The sequence below is a fragment of the Grammomys surdaster genome, unplaced genomic scaffold, assembly GCF_004785775.1.
Source record: "Grammomys surdaster isolate TR1022 unplaced genomic scaffold, NIH_TR_1.0 332510, whole genome shotgun sequence".
Taxonomy (NCBI): Eukaryota; Metazoa; Chordata; class Mammalia; order Rodentia; family Muridae; genus Grammomys; species Grammomys surdaster.
Window position 1 is genome coordinate 15,694 of NW_021627737.1, and position 22,690 is coordinate 38,383.

At 49.3% G+C, this 22,690-nt stretch overlaps 1 protein-coding gene across 1 annotated transcript; it reads right to left on the bottom strand.

The window, feature by feature from the left end:
* Nucleotides 1-157: 157 nt before the first annotated feature.
* Nucleotides 158-21,725, bottom strand: LOC114616544 (G1/S-specific cyclin-D3). Its single transcript, XM_028761980.1, has 6 exons — nucleotides 21,664-21,725; nucleotides 5,989-6,233; nucleotides 4,884-5,099; nucleotides 2,284-2,443; nucleotides 1,694-1,830; nucleotides 158-1,268 (listed from the first exon to the last, which is right to left on the bottom strand). Exons 2-6 carry the CDS (start codon nucleotides 6,184-6,186, stop codon nucleotides 1,101-1,103), a joined length of 879 nt encoding a protein of 292 aa, XP_028617813.1. The 5' UTR covers nucleotides 6,187-6,233; nucleotides 21,664-21,725; the 3' UTR covers nucleotides 158-1,100.
* Nucleotides 21,726-22,690: the final 965 nt, after the last annotated feature.

Sequence of the window (22,690 nt, forward strand, 5' to 3'; positions counted from 1 at the left end):
CTGGGTTATGGTTGCTACTCCTTGGCACTATAATTTGCGCATAGGTAAAGCAGGCCATGCTGCCTGAGCAGTCCCTTGCAGACCCTAATGCTCTGCCTGAGATGTCTGACTCGTGGCTCCCCGCTCTACACGAATCCCAGGAATCACAAGAGACAGCTTTACTCCGAAATCTTTATTAAGGCAGCATGATAGAAATGGGCCACCAGCCCAAACCTTGTGGCCTGAGGAAAGACCTGTGTCCATAGGGCTTGCCCTTCCTCCAGATAGCTCAGTCACCTCCACAGCATCCACCCGTCCCTACTTAAAAACCCTCTCCACTAGGGATGAGGTGGAGGGCTAAGGAGAGGAAGGCATGACCCCATCCCAGGCTGTAGCAGCTCCTGGGCCACAAAGCGGTTAGCAGAGGGGAGGGGAGGGGAACAGCAACCGCCAGGGTTACCACCACTTGTGGGGTACAGGCCTCACTGTACCCTCTTACAGTTGTATTCAAAGCAATAAATTAAAATGACCTTCAGCACCCCTCAAGACCCCTCAATCACAGAAGCTGAGCGGGAAGCAAAGCAACAATTTATGGGTTCTTGCTCTTCTGGCCAAGGCCTAAGCTGTTCCCTCTAAGAGCAGCTAGAGCACTGATTACATACACAGCGGCCATCTAGGTTGGCACCTCCTACGTGTCTATCAGGATGTCTGAAGGACCCGAATCCAAATGCAATGACCCTGCGAGGGGCAACACCTTTGGAAGGTACTGGGGCGTTTTGGCAACAGAGAAGGTTGGAGCCCCAGACAGGAGGGACTCAAAAGAAATGCTGGTGTGTAGATTTGACCTGTTTGTATTTCTCTGACCATCATGGCCCAGGACAGCCAAGCTGGTTGAGTGGGAAGGAAGAGGAGCTGACTGGCCACGGAGACACCCTCATGACCAAGCAACCCCTTAGTGCACACTGTGGGGATAGGCAGGACCTGGCCCCTTGGGCTTTGTGAGGGGAAGGAGAGCCCCCCCCCTCGGGCTTCAGATATGGCATGGATTGTTCTAGAGGCAGGGAGGGGGTGGCAGTGGCCCCTCCTCTGCTTGGTGGCCACCTGAGGGGGCCTGTCCCAAGCTACAGGTGGATAGCTGTGACATCTGTGGGAGTGCTGGTCTGACTGGGCCCCTGGCTGCTCGAGCCCCGGGGGGCTTTGGGCACAGGGCTGGGGGCTGTCTGGGCAGCTTCCTGAAGGCTCTCCCTGAGGGCAGCTTCAATCTGCTCCTGGCAGGCACGCAGGCAGTCCTAGGAAGGAAAAACAAGATCATTCGGTTGATGGGCCTCTCTCCCCCCACAGCACTGACAGCAGGCAGGTGGAAAGAAAAGGCCACCCCCTGCGCACCGGGAAGTCTGAGGAGGTTAGGCCACAGCCCGGCCCAGGAATCGGGTCTTTAGTTCTCAGAAACTGGCAAGAGGATGTGGCAAGGGTGTGAGAGTAACCCTACATCTGACACCAGGTCCCCCACCCCTGGCCGCGGCACAGCACTTGTTGAGAGAAAGGGGCATCTACATGCAAGTGTCCTTCACCCCACCCACTCCTCTTCAAGACGGGAGCAGGAGATAAAAGCCAGAGAAGCCGGCAGGGGCATACAATCCGGGTTGGGGGGTGCCGCCCTCTGCTGGGGATTCAGGGGAATAGCATTGGTTTTTGTGAAGGGCCTGAGACTTACCACTTCAGTGCCTGTGATTCCAGCCAGCAACTCTGTGAGCTCATCTGCAGACATGGAGCAGGCACCGAGGCCTAGCACTGCAGCCCCAATGCTGCCCGTGGCGATCATGGATGGAGGGTACATCGCAAAGGTGTAATCTTGTAAAAGAGAGGGAACCATGAGAAGAAAGCCATCTTAGACGTCCTACGACTCCCTACAACACACGAGACTGCATGAAGACAGCATACTGGGAACCCCCAGTGGTGGATGGAGTGACACAGAGCCAAGGGGAGAAAGCAGACCCTCGGGAGGAGCGGGTTCGGTGTGTGCTCGCGGAGCTGGCAGTTTGACTGAGGAATGCAGCCATCACTGAACCACTATACCCCAGCCCAACCTTCTCTGAGATATGAGCAAACAGCAAACTTTCCATCTACCCCAGCTGTACCTGACCAGTAACTAGAAAATAGCCAAAACCCTGCCTGGTATGAAGACCTTAGGCAAGTAACTACTATTCCCAGATCACCACACACAGAGCTTTGAGTACTGAAACAATCTCCTGGCTGCTACTACATATCCTCCCCAAAATATAATTTCCCCAGGTTGGCTCTTACCTGTAGCACAGAGGGCCAAAAACGTCTGAGCATGCTTTTTGACCAAGGCCTGCCGGTCACTGGGCAGAGAGAGGCGGTGCAGAATCAGGGCCAGGAAGTCATGAGCAATCACAGCAGCTAGATCCCACTTGAGTTTTCCCAAGACCAGCACCTCCCATTCCTGGGGGTTAGGAAATGAATGTGCAGTCAGTGGCCAGCAAAGGGGCCGAGAACTGGACAGAAGATTCATAGTTCTGCCTCTGCCGCTGCGGAATGATGGGTTGGGGGCAGGGAAGATCTAGGGGCACGCACTTAAGCATCTATTGACTGTTACCAGGTGCTTGAATGACACGAGAATTTTCCCTCTTGATCCTCCCGTGCGTCTGAGGCTGGCGGGAGTTGAGACAGATAAACTCTAAATTCCACAGGCTTCGGGAATCTTTTCTTCCCCAACATCGCAGCCAGGTCTCTTAAACAGACCGAGCATGAGGCCACTCCTAAGGTTCCTCAAAGAGGAGGTTGCCCAACCCAACCCACACCCCCTTTGTGGGACATCATGGGTGGGTCTGGTCTCAAGACGAGGGAGTCCAAGCCAAACAGGATGAATCCAGATGACCCCTGAGAAACCTGCCCAAGCCTACGTAACCATTAAGAAGTCTTAAGAGGAGGCTAGGAGCGCCAACCCCAGTCTACTCAACCGAAGTCCGAGACCTGGCCTAAGCTGCACTTCCGAGTTGCACACAGGAGGATTTCTTCATTGTTTTATCTCAGGAAGGAACTCATGAGTTTGACTCCTCACTGAGGTAGAAATGACAGCCCCACCCAGCCTCTTCCAGGCCCCCAGCAACAGCTGTCCTTCTCTTTGTCCCATGACCTAGGTGTCAGCCCCAGGCTTCTTACAGGACCCCAGAGAAACAGCCTGGGCTAGTGCCAAAAATAAGACAAGGAAGCTTGAATTTTGCACCCAGGGCTCTGCCCTGATAACCAAATAGCATCCAGCCTCTAAGGGAGCACTCAAAGGGAATCAGGAATGTGTGGGGTCCTCACTAGGTGGGCACCCTCCCCCATATCCAGACAACATGAAAATCCTAGCCCTACTCCAAGAACATAGTAGCTGGCAGCATACAACTCATCCCTGGTTTTAAGGCGCTCTGTCTGGTCGGAATTTTCCCCTCCTTTCTGGGGCCTCTGCTCTGCTGTGTGGATTGAGACTGCTGGAGTTCTTGGAGTCCCTCAGACTCTGACCGCAGGCCACTCACAGCTCAGGGCCTTGAGTAGGAGAAGGACTTGCCTATTCTGAAAACCTCCCCTCACACAGTCATGTAGACCACCCTAATCTCTTCACAAAGAGTAAGTCTCCTACCTCCCAGCCTCAATCCCTCAAAAAAAAAAAAAAAAAAAACACATTTTTCTCCCTGGCTCTGGAAACTCCTAGATTCATCACAAAGAGCTGTGGGGCCTCCCGGATTCCCAACTCAGGCCTCCCATCTGAGAGCTGCCTGACAGGAAGAGGAATCCAGTTCCCAGACTCACAGCAGTCAGGGGCCCCAGTACCCTAGCTTCCCAGCCAGCCAATCACAGTAGTCTGCCTGCTGCCCTCCTCCCTAGGAGATGGGGCCCAGAGACTCCTCTCAGGGTCAGGGAAGGCTTGGCCAGCCACAGAACAAGGTGGAGGGAGGTGCCAGCTCACCCACCCTCTCCCCCAGACCCTGTGGGAGATGATGTGCATGCTGTCTTCCAGATGGACGCAGATCCTCCACCTCCTCCCTAGACTCCTCGGGGCAGGGCAGAACCCAACCGATTTTTGCCCCGCCTGGAGGAGCCCAGCCCAAGTTCCCAGCAAGAGGCCCCAAGGAGCCACTTCCCAAACCACAGGAGTGACAGCAGCTCCCCACAGGGTTATGAAAGCCCTTGGTCTGAGTGGGAGGGACAGGGGACCAACATCATTATCACATCGGAAGCAGCTGCAGCTCGGCTCCCTGTCTGTCTCAGCTCTGGCCTTTGGCTGAGCAGCAAAGGGAGAAACTCTTCCACAGGCCCAGAGCAGCTGCTCGAGTTTTTCAGAAGACAGACAAGAAAGGGAGGGTTAGGAAGGAGCTGTGTCTTTGGGAACAGGAGCGAAAGGGATGAAAACACCTCCAGCTTCCTTCCAGCAATCAGGGCCTGGCTTTAATCAGCTCCGGGAGGCTTTTCCATCACAAAGTCCACACGGGGATAAAGACGCATGCAAGGCAGCCCCCTCCCCCACGTGAAGCACATTCCACTCTGGTGGGGGTGTGCAGACATGCCCTGCTGCTGCCAATAAATAACTCACGGTGGCTGTGTAAACCCAGAGTCAAAGTACCGGTGTATAGACCCGCAACTGGACTTGTTGCTATTTGGGGGAGGGCTGGGAGTGGAACCCCACTGCGGTCAGAGGAGAGGGCTTCATTTAGTTTTAAGGGTGCAGCTAAGCAACACTATTACACTACACGGCCTTTGTCCCACCCTAGTTCTTTCCCAAAATACCAGCCATGGGCGAAGGGAGGGTTGGTGAGTGAGGGGGTGAGCTTGGCGTTCCTTTTACTAGGACATAGGGCGATAGTAGGTTTGGGAGGGAGGGAGGAGGGTTCCGCACGCACCCGCAACTGCCAGGGAGCCACAGCTTGGTCCGTGTAGATGCAAAGCTTCTCAATAGTCAGGGGCGTGGTTTCCCGCAGCTTGGAGGCCAGCAACAGGCAGACGGTACCTAGAAGCTGCAATTGCGCCTTTCGGGTGGGGACGCAGGACAGGTAGCGATCCAGGTAGTTCATAGCCAGAGGGAAGACATCCTCCTCGCAGTGCTGCTCCTCACACACCTGAGGGAGGGCGCACGAGTCATTGCTAGGGAAGGACCGAGTGAAACACGGCAGCATGGGGGGGTGGGGGCGGGGGGAGTGGAGGGAGAGTGGAATGTGGAGCAAAAAAATAAACGGAGAGGGGATAAACCTAGAGCGACAAGTATCAATAACCGAGGAGGATGTGCCCTCCCCAAGGTGACCCCCCCACTTCCTCTGCACGCTCTCCTCCCCACCCCGGGGTAGGGGGTGTAAAAGAGAGAAGCCCATGCTCACGAAAGATTCCAGACTCCCCTCCCCCACGGAGAGCGGAAGGGGGACGGAAGGGTCACCTAGAGAGAATTGGGACCTTACCCTCATTACCGCCACCCACTGCACACACACTCTCGGGGGAAGGGAGGGAACTCCTGCCGTGTCTCCTGCACTTTTCATTTCCCTGTGGACCGGAACCGAGCCCGCGCCACCCCCACCCACCAGTTTCCCCCCCGCCAGAACCCCCGCGACAGACACAGGAACCAGTTCTGGGGCGAAGGCGGACGAGCCCAGGGTTTTCCAAACGCGCTCTCCAGGGAGCACCGGGTGAGGAAGGAAGCAGGAGACACGGAGAAAAGCCACAGGGGAAAGAGTGGCCCTTAGCCCGCTTTCCCGACCCAAAGTGAAGCTTAGTTACAAGTGGCAAGTGACTGGCAGTCACCGAAGAAGCTGATCAGGATTGGGGAAAGGAACGGGACAGAACGCAGGCAGCTGGTTAGGGTGCCTGTGTGAAAAGGCCAGGCCCCTGTAGTCTGGGCCGCCAAAGCATCTTGCAGATTGTGGTTGGGATCGCGAAGCCCGGACTGGGAAAGTTCGATTTGCCCAGAGCCGAGGGGGTGGGGGTGGGGTGAGGAGAGGGGACCCGTCCGGGCCTTACCTCCAGCATCCAGTACGCCAGCATCTTCCGCATGTGCGGCTTGATCTCCTTTTGCACGCACTGGAAGTAGGAGGCTCGCGGCACGTAGCGCTCCTCCAGGCGGAGCAAACTCTGCAGGACACGCTGGTCCCCCAGCAGCCTCGGGTCGGGCCCGGCCCGGGGCGCGTGCCGGGTGCCCTCGCAACACAGCAGCTCCATCCTGCGATGGCTCAAGGATGAGAGCAGGAGTGCGGGCTAGCCGAGTCCTAGGAGAGGCGACGCGCGTGAGGGAGAGCGCGGGGTGCGGGCGGGTCTGGCGCTGGCGCTGGCACTGTGCGGAGAAGCCCCAGCCCGCCCGCCACCCGCGCGCACCGCTTCCCTGACAGGCGCCCCGCCCCTCGCGACGATGTAGCAACCGTGGAATGCTCCGACGTCACAACGTTCTAAGGGGCGGGCCCGCAGACGGAAAGGGCTGGCGGGCGCCATACCCTCCCTCCCTCCCCGCAGCCCCATTGGTCCGCTGGGCTCCGGCCCGCAGGCTTCCGGGCCCTCCGGTCCCTTCTGACCAAGAGGGTGGAGGGAACTTTCTGGGAGGGTGCCTTCTTCCCCATCAATGGGCCCTGCCGTGACTCTAGCCACCCAAGAAAGAACTAGTCGCCAAAAGTTATTCATTCGCGAATGCGTCCTATTTCATTGCTCTAGGGGATGTGGTAATAACTGCTTACATAGTTGGGTCACCCCTCGCCTAAAGTGGGTTCTAGGAATGAACTTGAGTTTGGCTTTATTTTGCAGACTGTGAAACTGAGGCACAGTAATAGCTGCAAAGATCTCATTGTTAGTCTGTCGGGAAATGTGGCTTAGAATCTCATCTGCTTAAATGAATTCAGCAGATCTGCAGCAACATCTGGGAGCTGAGCAGGAATGTAGTTTCTGGCCGATTCAATGGCTCAGAGAATAAAAGATCCTGGCACTAAGTCTGACAACCTGAGTGTGGTCCCTGGGACCCACATGGTGGAAGAGAAGAAAGCAACTCCCACAAGTTGTCCTCTGTGCTGTAGCATGTGCACACACACACACACACACACACGTGCACACACACAATTAACAATAAAAAGCAAAAGAAGAAATGCAGTTTCTCAGGTCTGCTGAATGGGACACTGCATTGCTCCAAGGGAGGTAGGTATAAGCAGTGTTGGTTAAAATCAGCCTGTTAAAAGCCATTCGGGCCGGGCAGTGGTGGCCCATGCCTTTAATCCCAGCACTTGGGAGGCAGAGACAGGCGATTTCTGACTTCCAGGCCAGCCTGGTCTACAGAGTGAGTTCCAGGATAGCCAGGGCTACACCGAGAAACCCTGTCTTTGAAAAAAAAAAGAAGAAGAAGAGAAAAAAATGAAAAGCCATTCGGAGCTGAATGTGGTAGAGCACGCCTGTAATCTAAGAAGCAGGGAAGTGATGGCTAATGCTGGGATCCACTATACAAAGGCCAGCCTAGGCTTCATGCTTCATGAAACACTCTCTCTCTCTCTCTCTCTCTCTCTCTCTCTCTCTCTCTCTCTCTCTCTCTCTCTGTGTGTGTGTGTGTGTGTGTGTGTGAGAGAGAGAGAGAGAGAGAGAGAGAGAGAGAGAGAGAGAGAGAGAGCTGCAGGTGTAGAGCACCTGCTTAGCATGCTCAGAGCCCAGGGTTCAATCCCCAGCACCGAAGAACTCAGACATGATCAAAAGATTAAGGTCACTGTTGTCTACCTAATGAGTTCAGGACCAGCCTGGGCTATATAAGATTCCATCTCAAAAACAAAAAGCAACTAAACCAAATAGTAATAGCCCGTGGAGAACTCTCCAGCTTCTTCCCTCAGTTTCCCAAGCGCTGGGATTCCAACTGTGTACCACCATGCTTATACTCCAAGCTGTACACTGAATGAATTGGGGAGGGGACACTTTCTGAGACAGGTGTCTTATGCAACCCAGGCTAGCTTTGAATTTAATATGTAATGGAGGCTGGATCTGATCTTCCTGCCTTTACCTCCCAACTGCATGCACTACCCACACTAACGTTCTGTTAGTTTTATGACACAGGGTCTCACTATGTAGCTCTGACATTTCTAGACCTGACTCTATCTAGCTCTGACTCTAGGTAGACCAGAATAGCCTCCGGTTTGCAACAATCCTACTGCCTCTTCCTCTCAAATTCTGGGATTACAGGAATGCACCACCAAACTTCCTATCCTGAAGGGCAGAGAAAAAGTCTTGTGTAGCTGTGTATCCTCCAGATACAATAACTGGCTGTGAGCGCCAACAACAGTAACAGGTCTTCATGTACACATACTGTAGTCAAGAACTGAACCCCTGTCTCAAAAAAACAAACAAACAAACAAACAAACAAAAAGAACTGAACACAGTCGGGCAGTGGTGGCGCACGCCTTTAATCCCAGCACTTGGGAGGCAGAGACAGATGGATTTCTGGGTTCCAGGCCAGCCTGGACTACAGATGAGTTCCAGGACAGCCAGGGCTACACAGAGAAACCCTGTCTCAAAAAAAAAAAAACAAAAAACAGAGAGAGAACTGAACATATCTGAGATGTAATAAAATCACATCTTCTGTTTTTCTTCACAACAGCCTTACAGAAGGCATACTGTTTTGCCCCTTTGTAACAGGGGCTGGGTGCTAATACTCAGCATGGGTGGCTAAGTCACCATGGTCACACAGCTAGCAGTTGGTGGAAGCAGGCTGCAGTCCAATTTAGCTCCTGAGTTCATGTCTTTGCATGGACAGACATCAGGAGAAATAGATGCTGAGGTCCGAAGCCAGCGGTTGGGTCATACTAGGCAGGTACGCTCTACCATTGAGGTATCTCTCTGACCCCATGGCTTCTCTTTGTTTTAATAAGCTTGAGAGCCATTTGATTAGAGTTTGGAGGAAAAAAAAAAACAATCAGGGAAGGAAGCTGCCAGGAAGACGAAGACAACCCGAGGAGGAGAGAAAGCCTTGCCTTTTGAGTTAGGACCATCAGTGGAAATATGCAGCGTCCATCATAGAAAAGGGATGAGAGTGTCTTCAGGATAACAAATAGGGAGGCAGCCCAGAGCACTGGGGCAAACACACTTAAGCATTTGGAAGACAGAATGAAGGAAATGAAACATTAAACACACTGAGTTAGAACACAAAAGAAGGGTGGGGGGTGCCAAGCCACTAAGATCTGAGAGTCAGCTAGTACCAGCTCTTGGCCACTTGATCTCGTTGCCTCTTGTGCTGCCTGAGGGAATGTATATTGATTTATTCCTTATTGGTCTTCTGAGAAAGGGTGCCCAGAGACAGTTGAGTCCTAGAAGCTTTCTTGGATAGCTGGTCAACAGTTCCACTGTCTGGGGCCTCTGGAGACAAGGAACTGGCCAGCTCCATGAAGGTTGGCTGTTGAGGTATCAGGAGGCCCTGTCGAGCAGGGGATCCCCCTCGGTGGAACTCCAGAGAGGTACACTGATCAGATTCATCGCTGCCTCTCGGAAAACAGAACTACGAATACAGAGTAACAAAGCGAGAGCCAGGAATGAGGCTCCGTTGGAAGAGTGTTAGACTGAGATGCAAGAAGCCCTGAGTTCAAGTCCCAGCACTACATAAAAAACTGGGCAAAACTAGGGGTAGTGGCACACACTGGCAATCTCAACACTCAGAAGGTGGAAGCAGGAAGAGCAAAAGTTCTGGGCCATCCTGGGCTAGGTAAGACTCTGCCTCAAAAACAAAACAGACAAAAACAATAACAAAACAACAAAAATGCAAGAGAGAGGGGAAGGGAGGGGGAGAGAGAAGGAGAAGGAGGGAAGAAGGAAGGAGGAGGGAAGGAGGGAAGAAGGGAGAGGAAGGGAGGGGGAGGGAAGAAGGGAGGGAGGGAGGGAAGGAGAGAGAGACAGAGACAGAGACAGAGACAGACACAGAGAGACAGAGAGACAGAGAGAGAGAATGCAGAGTGCAGGAGCACCCTAGAGCACCAGCGCCAGCTCACACTCCTGATAACCAAGGGGAGTGAATCAAAGTGCTTCAGGCCAGGTGCATCCAATTACAAAGTTACTCAAGGAAAAGGTAAATTAGAGGACAGCTGGAATGTAATTGTCACAGCCAGAGGAAAAGCCAGGAGGAAGGAGGCCAAGCCTCAAGCCTCCTTCCTCCTACCACTCCCTTTCCTCTTTATCATTGGAATCTCTCCAACTGAGACCCAGAAGGGAACCGAGTGACAGGTGAGGCCCATCACCTCACAGTGACTCCCAGACTCACAGTGAGAGGGACAGAGAGAGAAACCAGGTATGGGATTAAGATGAGGGGATACCACCCCCAAATACTGGTCTACAGAGTGAGTTCCAGGACAGCCAGGGCTACACAGAGAAACCCTGTCCCAAAAACAAAACAAAACAAAAACATAGTCACAACTACTGGTGACCCGTGGGTCTGGGGATTGAACCTGGGAACTAAAGGAAATTTGGGTAAGTGCTTTCTCACTGAGCTATGCCAGCTCAAGTCTAGAGTGAGTTCTGGAGTGAGTTCGAAATCTACTGGTTCTCACTTCTCTGCTTCTCTTTTCATCCCGTTGGGGAATAACAAAGTCCATACCCTAGGGGGTGTTTTGATGACCAAAGGGCCTAAAGTATCTTGCACGTATCTGGGGCAAAGTAAACATGCAAATGTGGCGGTTTCTAAATCAATTGTGGTAGCCCACACCTGTAATCCTAACATTCATCCTCCAAAGGCAGGAGGATTGCTGCAGGTTCAAGGACAGCCCGAACTACTACTGACTAGTGAGATCTGTTATCCTCCCCACTCTCTCACAGCCTTCCCTGAGCTGGCATAGCTCAGTGAGAAAGCACTTACCCAGATTTTCTTTAGTTCCTAGGTTCAATCCCCAGACCCACCGTGGGGGATGGGTCACCAGTTAGTTTGACTATGGCTTTTTTTTTTGGGGGGGGGAGGGTTTTTTTTTTTTTTTTTTCTTGAGACAGGGTTTCTCTGTGTAGCCCTGGCTGTCCTGGAACTCGCTCTGTAGACCAGGCTAGCCTCGAACTCAGAAATCCACCTGCCTCTGCCTCCCAAGTGCTGGGATTAAAGGTGTGCGCCACCACTGCCGACGTGACTATGGCTGTTTAAAAGTCAAATCTGTTCTTCTGTATGGGTATTTACAACTGTCAACATAATAATAGTGGCTGGGACTGAACCCAGGACTTCCTGTATGTCAAGAACCTGTACCCTTTATGACCCATTTTTATAACCTTTAATAACATTTACCTCAACTGAGAAATTAAAGGCTAGATAGATTGCTATGCAGTTAGAAGCAGTTCAATTCCCAGCACCCATGCGGCCATTTGTAACTTCAGTTCTCGGGGTTCTGACGCTCTCTTCTGGCCTCCACAGACACCAGGCATGCGTGTACACATATATACATGATGGCAACATACCCCAATGCATAAAATAAAAATGTATTTTTAAAAAAAAATGAGAAATAGACACAATTGTATAAGCTGGGCCTGATGGCAAGACCTGGAATCCCCAATATGAGTGAGAATCAGCCCAAGTTCTAGGTCAGCCTGGGCTATGGAGTGAATTCCTGGCCAACCTGAGCTAAAAATAAGACCTTGTCTCTATAAGAAAAAAAAAAAAAAAGAGGTACTTTGGAGATTTTCATAACAAAAAAGATTTATCTGGGTGTGATGATGTACTCCTTTAATCCCAGCACTTGAGAGGCAGAGGCAGGCTGATCTCTGTGAGTTTGAGGCCAGCCAAGGCTACAGAGTGAGTTCCAGGACAGCCAGAGCTACATCGAGAAACCCTGTCTTGAAAAACAAAATCAAAAAACAAAACAAAAAAGACTAAACTACAATCTGGCTAGGCATAGTAGCTCATGGCTTTAGTCCCTGCGTTCATTCCAGAAGTAGAGGTGGATAGATCGCTGTGAGTTCAAGTCCAGCCTGGACTATATAGTGAGTTCCAGGCCAGACAAGGCTCCTCAGTGAGACCCTGTCTCAAAAATAAGTAAATAAATAAACTATGTCCTTATTGTCCTTATGACGTCAGTATATAATGTTCTGTGTGTTAGCATTCTGTCTAAACTCCGCCCCCACAGTTAAAACAGCCAGGTAGGCCTGGAATACTATAAAAGGGGCTGCTTGCCCCCTCCTCTCTTGATCTCTTGATCTCCGTCCCTTTGCCCCTTCCCCCTTCCCTTCCTCCTCTCTCCATGTGGTCATGGCCAGCCTCTACTTCCTCCCCACCACTACCCTCCTGGCTCCCCTCCCCATGCCCTGAATAAACTCTTTTTTTTTTTTTTTTCCGTTTTTTTTGAGACAGGGTTTCTCTGTGTAGCCCTGGCTGTCCTGGAACTCACTCTGTAGACCAGGCTGGCCTCGAACTCAGAAATCTGCCTGCCTTTGCTTCTTGAGTGCTGGGATTAAAGACATGCGCCACCACCACCCAATAAACTCTATTCTATACTATACCAGTGTGTGGCTGGTCCCTCAGGGGGAAGAGATGCTTCAGCATGGGCCCGCTGAGACATCTCCTTCCCCCATATCTCACCACACACCACAGAACATAGTCTCTTTCTTTTTTATCTTTTATAAACACATCACTGTGGAACAGAATATTAAACAAACAAGATAAAACGACACACAAAGGTTTTCTTCCCATTTCACAATGAAATGTCTTACTAATGACCAAAACAATGACTAGCATCCTGCTTCCAGGAAGGGTTCCCTGTTGATCAAGAAACTCTAGAGCCGGTGAGGAGGTTCCACATAAAGCCTGACAAATCGATTTCAACCCTTAGGATCTCCATGTTCACACTCAAACACATATGCACAGAAAATAAATAAAATGTAATTTTAAGAAAAATGGCTGGGCAAAGGCTGAAAAGATGGCTCAGCAGTTAAAAGCACTGACTACTCTTCCTGAGGACCCCGGTTCAATTCCCAGCACATGGCAGCTCACACCTGTCTATATAGTGACTGTAGCTGAGGCACAATGAGGCAGGATGCTTGTCTACGGACTCCCGGCTGCCACTGGTTAAAGGCTTCTGTAGATAGACTCAGGATAGTTTCAGTTCTTAGATACTTCCACATCCTGTGGGTAGGTACAATAGCTTCCTACAGAACAAGCCACTAAACAGTCAAGGTGCCTGGTACTCAGAAGGAGGCTGCCACACTCTGAAATGACAAGTACTACGCCCGTCTAGGTAAGAACTTTCCTGGTAGAGCTAACCTTATACTCAAGACTGAACAAGTAACCACTCAGTGTGATATGTGTGCATACATCAGACACAGAATCTGTTTAATAAAAAGCTACCGATGCTGTGCGGTAGCGCAGGCCTTTAATCCCAGCACTTGGGAGGCAGAGACAGGCGGATTTCTGAGTCCGAGGCCAGCCTGGTCTACAGAGTGAGTTCCAGGACAGCCAGGGCTACACATAGAAACCCTGTCTCGAAAAACAAAACAAAAACAAACAAACAAGCAAAAAAGCTGCTGTTGCTGTTTTGTCAATGTTTCTAAGGCAGGTCTTGCTGGGTCTAACCTGGCCTAGAACTCACGGTGAACACGTGTGGCTAAACCTAGGGTCATCCTTCTTCTGCCTCCCGAGTGCTGGGATTGCAGGACTATACTACCATTTGCCTGCTGTAAAACTGAAGTAGCTATACCCATCGCTATATTTCAGACAAGGTTACATGCAGCCCAGGCTGGCCTCGTACTCACTTTGTAGATGAAGGCATCCTAGAACTTCTCTTTGACTCCATCTCTTGAATTTGGAGATTACAGGCAAATACCACCATGAAGAGTATATGCAATGCTGGGGACTGACCCCAGGGTATCCTACAGGCTGTGCAAGCTCCCTACCCACTGGGCTATAGCTAGCTCCTCACTATAACTGGGTTATTACTTTAAATGTGTATGTGTTTCCACATGCGTGTGTATGCTGTGTGTATGTGGAAGGCAGTGGACAACTTGAGATAGTTCTCTTTTTTGTTACATAGGTTCTGGGGATCTTGGCAGCAAGCACCTTTACCTGCTGTGCCATCTTGCAGGACCCATTATATTTTATCATTCTGTCTGTCTGTCTGTCTGTCTGTCTGTCCATCTGTCCATCCATCCATCATCTGTTGGCTGGGTCTTACTGTATAATGCTTGCTGTTCCATTATACTTTGTCATCTATCTATCTATCTATCTATCTATCTATCTATCTATCTATCTATCTATCTGTTTCTTTCTTTCTTTGTTTGTAGGTAGGGCCTCACTGCTGTGTAGCCCTGGCTGTCCTAGAACTTACTATGTAGATCAGGATAGCCTCAAACTCACACAGTTTTTCCTTCCTTTGCCTCCTGAGTGCTGGGATTAAAGGCACTGTATGACCATGCTCAGAGATATTTAAAATGTTCTAATTACGTTATGTGTGTGTGTGTATGTATTCGTGTTTGCACCTGTGGACAATTTTCGGACCTATCCCTCATCTTTCACAGTGGGTTCCAGGACCAAGCAGAGGTTTTTAAGCTTGTCCACCATGTATTTTACTCACTAAGCCATCTCACCGAGCCATCTTGCTAGCCCTTTTTTTCTTCAGATAATGGCTCATATAACCCAAGCTTGCCTCTAATGTAATGTGTAGTTGAGGATAACCTTGAACTTCTTTCTGAGTCGGGTATCATGGAGCTCAGGCTAGACTTAAACTTGACAGGGCCTGGAACTCCTCCGAAGTGCAGGAATGGCGGGACATTACAGTGCGTAGCACTATGCCCGGCTTATGTGCTGCTAGGGAGAGAAGCCAGGGCTTCCTCCATGCTGGGCAACTAGGCACTTGTTCTAGCAAACAAGGTCCATTTTATATCCCCTACCCTTTTGTTTCGTTCTGACCTTTCTCAGACAGGACTCTGCTGTGTGCCCTGCCTGACCAGAAGCTCACTCTGTAGCCTAGGCTGGCACCGTTCTTACCTCAGCTTCCCATCCAAAGGGATCACAGAAAAATGCTACCGCAAAGCTACGGCCTAAACCACTCCGCTAGGATGCTGGGGCAGCCTCTGTCATCTCTGCGATGAAGAAAGGGGCCTAGTGGATTATCTGAATGGATCTCTCTCCTGGGTGACACTGTTGAGCTACTGATTAACCAGTCCTGAGGCTACCTCTGGACTTTCTGTGATGAGTGAAATACCACCTCTTCCTCATTGTTTAAATCACTTTCACTCTTCAAGTAAAAGTTCAATTCTATCACCTACACACCAGGCTAGCCTTCACCTACACACCAGGCTAACCTTCACCTATACAACAGGCTAGCCTTCACCTACACACCAGGCTAGCCTTCACCTACACTTGCAGCAAATAGGTCCAGTCTTACAAACATTCAAGAAAGGTGTCATCCCTAAATCAGAGAATATCACAAGAGGGGTGACTTCTCAACAAGCTTTATTAATTTTTATTTAATCATTGTTTTATTATTATTATTATTTTGGTATATGGTAGTATATGCCTTTAATCTCAGCACTCGGGAGGCAGAGGCAGATGGATCTCTGTGAGTTTGTGGCCAGCCTGAGGAAATGGCTCAGTGGTTAAGAATACCTACCGAGCCGGGCGGTGGTGGCGCACGCCTTTAATCCCAGCACTTGGGAGGCAGAGGCAGGTGGATTTCTGAGTTCGAGGCCAGCCTGGTCTACAGAGTGAGTTCCAGGACAGCCAGGGCTCCACAGAGAAACCCTGTCTCGAAAAACAAAAAAACAAAAAAACAAAAAAAAAAAAAAAAGAATACCTACCGGTCTTCCTGGGGTCCCTGAGTTTGGTTTCCAGCACCTACACAGGCAGTAGTTCACAGCCACTGTAACTCTAGTTCCAGAAGAATCCAACACCTCCTGCCACTAAGGCTCTTATACTCGTGTGTGTGTGTATGTGTGTGTGTGTGTGTGTGTGTGTGTGTGTGTGTGTGTGCGCGCACACGCACGCACATAATCAAAATAATAAAAGTAACCTTAATAATGAACTGATGATCACTGTAGGCTGAGCATGCAGCTCAGTGGATAGAGCCCGGCATGGAGGAAGCTGAGAGAGATTCCCAGCCCGATAGATATGATCCAGTGTGATGGGTGGGAACTCATATCATCCTAGCACTTCCGAGGTAGGACATTCAGAGATTCAAGGTTGTGGGTCTGGAGAGACAGCTCATCAGTAAAGAGCACAAGCATTCCTCTGGAGGATCTGAGGTCAAGCGGCTCCCAACTCATGGCTCTAGGAGATCTGACATCTGACGCATCTGGTACCCACTAATGAGCACATAGCCAGGTGCAGACACACACCCCTACATGTAGGTAAAAATATGTTAGCGTGGCAGCGCAGGCCCTTAACCCAAACACTCAAGAGCCAGGGACCCACTCTCTGCTGCACAGTGAGATCCTGTCTCAAAATAAAGTAAAATAAAAAATCTTTTAAATAGAAAAAGAGAAAGGAAGGAAAGAAGGAAGTCAAGGGCTAGAGAGAATACTCAGGAAGTGGTGGCGCATTCCTTTAATCCCAGCACTTGGGAGGCAGAGGCAGGTGGATTTCTGAGTTCGAGGCCAGCCTGGTCTACAGAGTGAGTTCCAGGACAGCCAGGGCTACACAGAGAAACCCTGTCTCGAAAAACCAAAAAAAAAAAAAAAAAGAAAAAGAAAGAGAATACTCAGTAGTTAATATTACTTAGTGTTCTTCCCGTAGACCTGAGTTCAAGTCCCAGCCTCCATAGCAGATGGGTCTCAACCACCTATGTAATTCCAGCTCCCTGAAGATCCATCACCTCTGGCTCTTTGAGTGTGCATGTACACACACAATTAAACATAATTTCAAAAATTTTAAAGAAGAAATTCAAGGTGAAAACTTGAATTGCTTATATAACAATTTGAGACTGGTCTGGAAAATATACAAAAAGAGACAAAGAGGGAAGGGGTGGCGGCGGGGGAGCCGGGGAGGAATCGTTCTGGGGTGGAGGGATAGCTGTGTCTTGTCAGTAAAGTATTTCCCGTGCAAGCAGAAGAACATGAGTTTGGATTCCTTGCACACATGTTAAAGGGCAGACATTGCAGTAAACGACCTCAATACCAGCCCTGGGAAGACAGAGAGGCTTCTAGGATCTTGCTGGCCAGCCAGTCCGACCTAGCCATGTGCTTCAAGTTCAGTGAAAGACCCTGTCTCAAAAAAACAAAATGAAGGCCCCGAAAGAGAGGAAGACTCAGTCCACAATTTCTATGCTTCACAGGCTGGAGTAGTCACGAGTCTATACACAACTATACACCCAAACAAGTACACACACACAAAGGCCATTTTGGGGTTTGGAGGGGGGTGATTGTCTTGTTTAATTTTTTTGTTTTTTGGTTTTTCGAGACAGGGTTTCTCTATGCAGCCCTGGATGTCTTGGAACTCACTCTGTAGACCAGGCTGGCCTCGAACTCAGAAATCTGCCTGCCTCTGCCTCCCAAGCGCTGGGATGAAAAATGTGCACTGTCATACCTGGTTCATCTTAAAAGATTCTTAAAAATTAATTAATTACTGTTGAATGTGCATTCACATCCAGAGTGAATGGGGAAAGGCAGGGTGCACGAATGCCACGGCGTGTGTGGGGGGTGGTGTAGAGGTCAGAGAACAATTGGTGGGGGTCTGCTTTCTCTTTAAAGTGAGATCTAACCGTCAAAGTCAGGTGTCAGGCCTTCTCAGAAAGCACTTTATCTCCTGAGTCATCTCACAGGTCCTAGATCACACCCACCTGCACCCTTCCCCACCCCAAGGTCATTCAAGAACCATCAAATTTACTCATCTCATAAATGTGATTGCCACCCATCCTGATGGCCTGCATTTGATTCTCAAGACCTGTAATGTAGAAGAAGAAGAACTTCTGAAGGTTGCCTGCTGGCACCCAAGTGTGCACAGGTGTGCTTAATACAACACACAGACACAAACATATACACACACACACACACACACACACACACACAGACCCATACTCACAGACACACACACACAGACACACAGACACAAACACACAAAACAAACATATATATGCCAGGCAGTGATAGGACATGCCTTTAATCCCAGTAATAGGAGGCAGAGGGGAGCAGATCTCTGAGTTTGAGGCCAGCCTGGTCTACAGAGATTTCCAGGAAAGCCGGGGCTACATAGGAAACCCTGTCTCGCCGGGCGGTGGTGGCGTACGCCTTTAATCCCAGCACTTGGGAGGCAGAGGCAGGTGGATTTCTGAGTTCGAGGCCAGCCTGGTCTACAGAGTGAATTCCAGGACAACCAGGGCTACACAGAGAAACCCTGTCTCGAAAAAACAAAACAAAAACAAACAAACAAACAAAAATAACAACACTACATACACTCACCACTCACACACTTTAACATTCACCCACTCAGTCTCTGTTCAAAAGTCACTACAAAATGCAAAAAAAAAAAAAAAAAAAAAAAAAGTACGTGTTGAGTCGAAGCCACACTCTCCTGAGAAGGATCACTTCAGCTGATCCAGTGGGTAAATGTGGTCGGTCAGCGTCTCAGTGAACAAGCTCAGGTGTCCACTGAGATCAGATATCCCAGAAAAGGAGAAGATCACATCAGGTCTAGTCCTCCTCTGTGGCTATCCACCCAAAGGCACACTCCGTGGGTAAAGCCCGGGGCCAAAGCCCAGGGCCATAGTCCCTGTCATCCATTCATATATACAGCAAGCACTTTACTTCCAGAATAGTCTTCTCAAACCCCAACTCTCTCTTTTTGCCGTTGGTTATTTTTGTTTGTTTTTGTTCTCCGAGACAAGGTTTCTCTGTGTAGCCCTGGTTGTCCTGGAACTCACTCTGTGGATCAGGCTGGCCTTGAACTCAGAAATTCACCTGCCTCTGCCGCTGGAATTAAAGGCGTGTGCCATTGCCACTGGGGTCTCCACTGAAGTTTAATGTATCATTAATTCCAAATCCCAAAGATAAATTAGACATCATGGTGCATGTCCAAAATCCGGCTAGGAGGTAGGCAAGGGCAGAAATATTACAAGTTCTAAGTCTGCCTGGGCAACTCACAGACAGCAAGACTCTGTTTCAGGCTGAGGATGTAGTGCATCAAGTCCAGTGACTGTCTGGCATCTATGAAGCCCTGGGGGAGATGAAGCCCTAGCGTCCTGTAAACTGAGTCTAGGAGTTCCTGTCTGTACTCTCCATGCTGGGGAGGAGTGCAGGAGGATCAGAACATTGAGATCACCCTCTAATAAGTGACTTTGAGCAGGGCAGTGGTGGTGCACGCCTTTAATCCCAGCACTTGGGAGGCAGAGGCAGGTGGATTTCTGAGTTTGAGGCCAGCCTGGTCTACAGAGTGAGTTCCAGGACAGCCAGGGCTACCCAGAGAAACCCTGTCTCGAAAAACCAAAAGAGTGACTTTGAAGCCAGCCTAGGATGCATCAGACACTGACTCAAAAGAAAAAACCTCTCTAAGAGTTGTGGTAAATAACTCCTTGGTAGAACATCTATCTGCTTAGTATGTTGGAGGTCCCAGAGAAGCAAGAACGGTTTATGAAAGAAAAACACACTTAAGGGCATGGACGCAAGCCCTAAGCAAGGTGCCAGCAAATGAATTCTGGTGATATATAAAATCCAAAGCCATTGGGGATGTGAGATGGCTCAGTGGGAAGGACACCTGCTGCCAAGCCCGAGGACCTGAGTTCGATCCCTGGGACCCATATAACAGAAGAAAGGCTCCAAATCTCACAAGTTATCCTCTGACCTCCACACTAACATCGTGGCACACCTATACACACACACATAAACACATACACATAGACACAGACAGACACAGACAGACACACACAAGTTAACTAATTAATTAATTAATGTCATTTTAAGCATCCAGGACTAAAGAGCCAAGTGTATATTCATGAATTCAAAGCCAGTCTGGTCTCCATAGTGAGACTTTGCCTCAAAAGCAAAACAAACAACACCCCACAAAGTAAAAAATAGAAGGTAAAAAAAAAAAAAAAGAGGTAAGCCATGATTAAGTTGACTTTATTCTAAACTGCATGTTGACTTTTTTTTTTTTTTTTTTTGGTTTTTTGAGACAGGGTTTCTCTGTGTAGCCCTGGCTGTCCTGGAACTCACTCTGTAGACCAGGCTGGCGCTGGCCTCAAACTCAGAAATCCACCTGCCTCTGCCTCCCAAGTGCTGGGATTAAAGGTGTGCGCCACCAATGCCTGGCTACATGTTGACTTTTTTTTTTTTTTTTGAATCTGGAACTAGCATGAAATTCTGTTACTATACTTCTGGGTTTGTTTGTCCATTTCGTATTTATTTATTTATTTATTTATTTGAAAGACAGAGTCTCTTGGCTGTCCTTTAACCCTATGTAGACCAAGATAGCCTGAAATTCACTGAGGTCCTCTTGCCTCTGCTGGGATTGATGGTGGGAGCCACCACCGTGCCCCACAGGGTCCTCATACTGTCAGCTCAGGTACCATCTTGGATTTCTTTCTTGCTTTGATTTACTGATCCATTTGCTGTCTGGTGGGGACAGAAATTGTCCTCCAGATCGCTCAGGTCCTATTCCTCCTGTGTATCCACTCCTGCTTACCCGTTTATTCATTTGTTTTAGAACAGGATCTCTCTGAATTCAGTGAGCTCCCACCCCTTCTGCTTCTACTCGAGTGCCAGGATTACCCAGGCGCATCACCAGAGCCTGCCAGACATGGAAGAGTTCTCACACTTCTGCCACCAAGTGAATCCCTTCACAGCACAGAAAAGGGGGTGATATTTGATCCCATGGCTTGATCATGCCCCATGTAAACCTGATATGTATTTGAAGCCTTTTTACCCTATCTCAGAAGAACACACAGTTTTGGATTCTGGTCCATGATATAGCCCTAATTATTATAATATATAAATAATGGCTTCTCCAAGAAAAATAATGGCTTCTCGGGACAAGGGACTGAGATGTTGATTTACATATTAAAGCAGACCTGGCATCCGAGTTCTCCCAGCATCCCTCAGTCCTTACCTGGCACACTCCATCCCCAGTGAACTCACGAGAGAGCAGCTTCCCAACAAACCTGCACTTCATATAATCTAATCTGGCTTGAATTGGCTCATTTCACCAGCGGAGAGTAACTTATTGGTAAGTCTTTTTATTTCTTTTAAAAATGTTTTTATTATGCATTTACCCATAGGGCACGGCAAGCCCATCACAATGTTCCAGTGAAGGCGACAGCAACTTACAGGACTCTGTCCTCTCCTTCCACTACTGCAGGCCCCAGGGATTGAACTCTGGTCCTCGGGCTTGGGGGCAGCTGCCCTTACCCTCTGAACCATCTCCCTAAGGCTCTGAATTCTTACGCTTAAGGAAAGATGAAACTCCAAGAAAGCTGTGTGTCATTCCAGTGGCAGAGGGGTTTCAATGGTTTTTTTTTTTTTTAAATCCAAGTTTGAAATGTTGGGTCCCCGTCGGTAACACAAAACTTTCTAAAGCACCCCATCTTCACACTGCTCCCAGGAAGATTTGGATGAGTGGCCCAAGGCCATCAGATTAATCTCTCCGTGACACCTCTTTCATCCCCGTCCAAGGACCTGCTTATCAGGTCAATTTATAAGTCAGCCAGCCTGGCTTTTCAAGTTCTCCTTTGAGAGGCCCCAGATGCCCGATTCAATGCTATCATGTCCACAGCAGTCTTGCCCACCTAGGGCCTTATCGCTCACCATTTGCCATCTTCCTCTCTCTTCCTGAAGGTCTTGCTGGTCCATAACTTCCAGAACATTTCAGGGCTGCAGGATGAAAGATCAGAGACAGCAAGTTAATAGCCGGTCTAAACAATTTTCCTTATTTCCTATAAATAATTCCTCTCCGTCCTCAAAGATTTAGAACTTATTGTGTGGGGGTAGGAAGAGCTGAAAAATTGGCTAGCCTGTGGAAAGGGTCTAAAGATGGGTGCTCAGGTGATTCTCCATGTAGACAGTCTTCTTATCTGGTTCTAGCCAGCCAGTCATGCATACTTGCAAAGTCTAACTTAGAAGTTCACTTTTTTGTTTTGTTTTTGTTTTTGTTGTTTTTTTGTTTTTTGTTTTTTGTTTTTTTTTGAGACAGGGTTTCTCTGTGTAGCCCTGGCTGTCCTGGAACTCACTCTGTAGACCAGGCTGGCCTCAAACTCAGAAATCCACCTGCCTCTGCCTCCCAAGTGCTGGGATCAAAGGCGTGCGCCACCACTGCCCGGCCTACTTGCAAAGTTCACTTATAGCGTAAGTTTTTGTGGGTTATTTTTTTTTCCAATTTAAAATCAGTTATTAGTGTGTCGCAACACTAACCAGTAGTGTTGTGACGATGGGAAGCCAAACATCCAGGATTGTCAGGATGGCTGAGTGGATAGAAAAGCATTTGCAGCCAAGCCGGATGACCAGAGTTCACTGAAGCCCTGAGACTCACTTAGTGGAAGGTGAGAACCTTGCAGGTTGATCTTCCCTGACCGTCACACCTATGCTGTACAAACTGTAAACCCATACGCTTTATGCAGAGAAAAAAATAAATAAATGTAATTTAAATTAAAAGGGGGAGGGGCTTGGTGGCTCTAGCTCTTTGTCACAGCATTCAGGGGGAAGCAGGTGGCTTTCTGTGAGTTCATGGCCTGTCTGGTCTACACAGCAAGTTTCAGGCCAGCCAGGGCTACACAGTGAGACTCATCTCTAATTAACTCACTAGCCTCTGCAAGCAACTCATCCAGGGAGTGTGTTT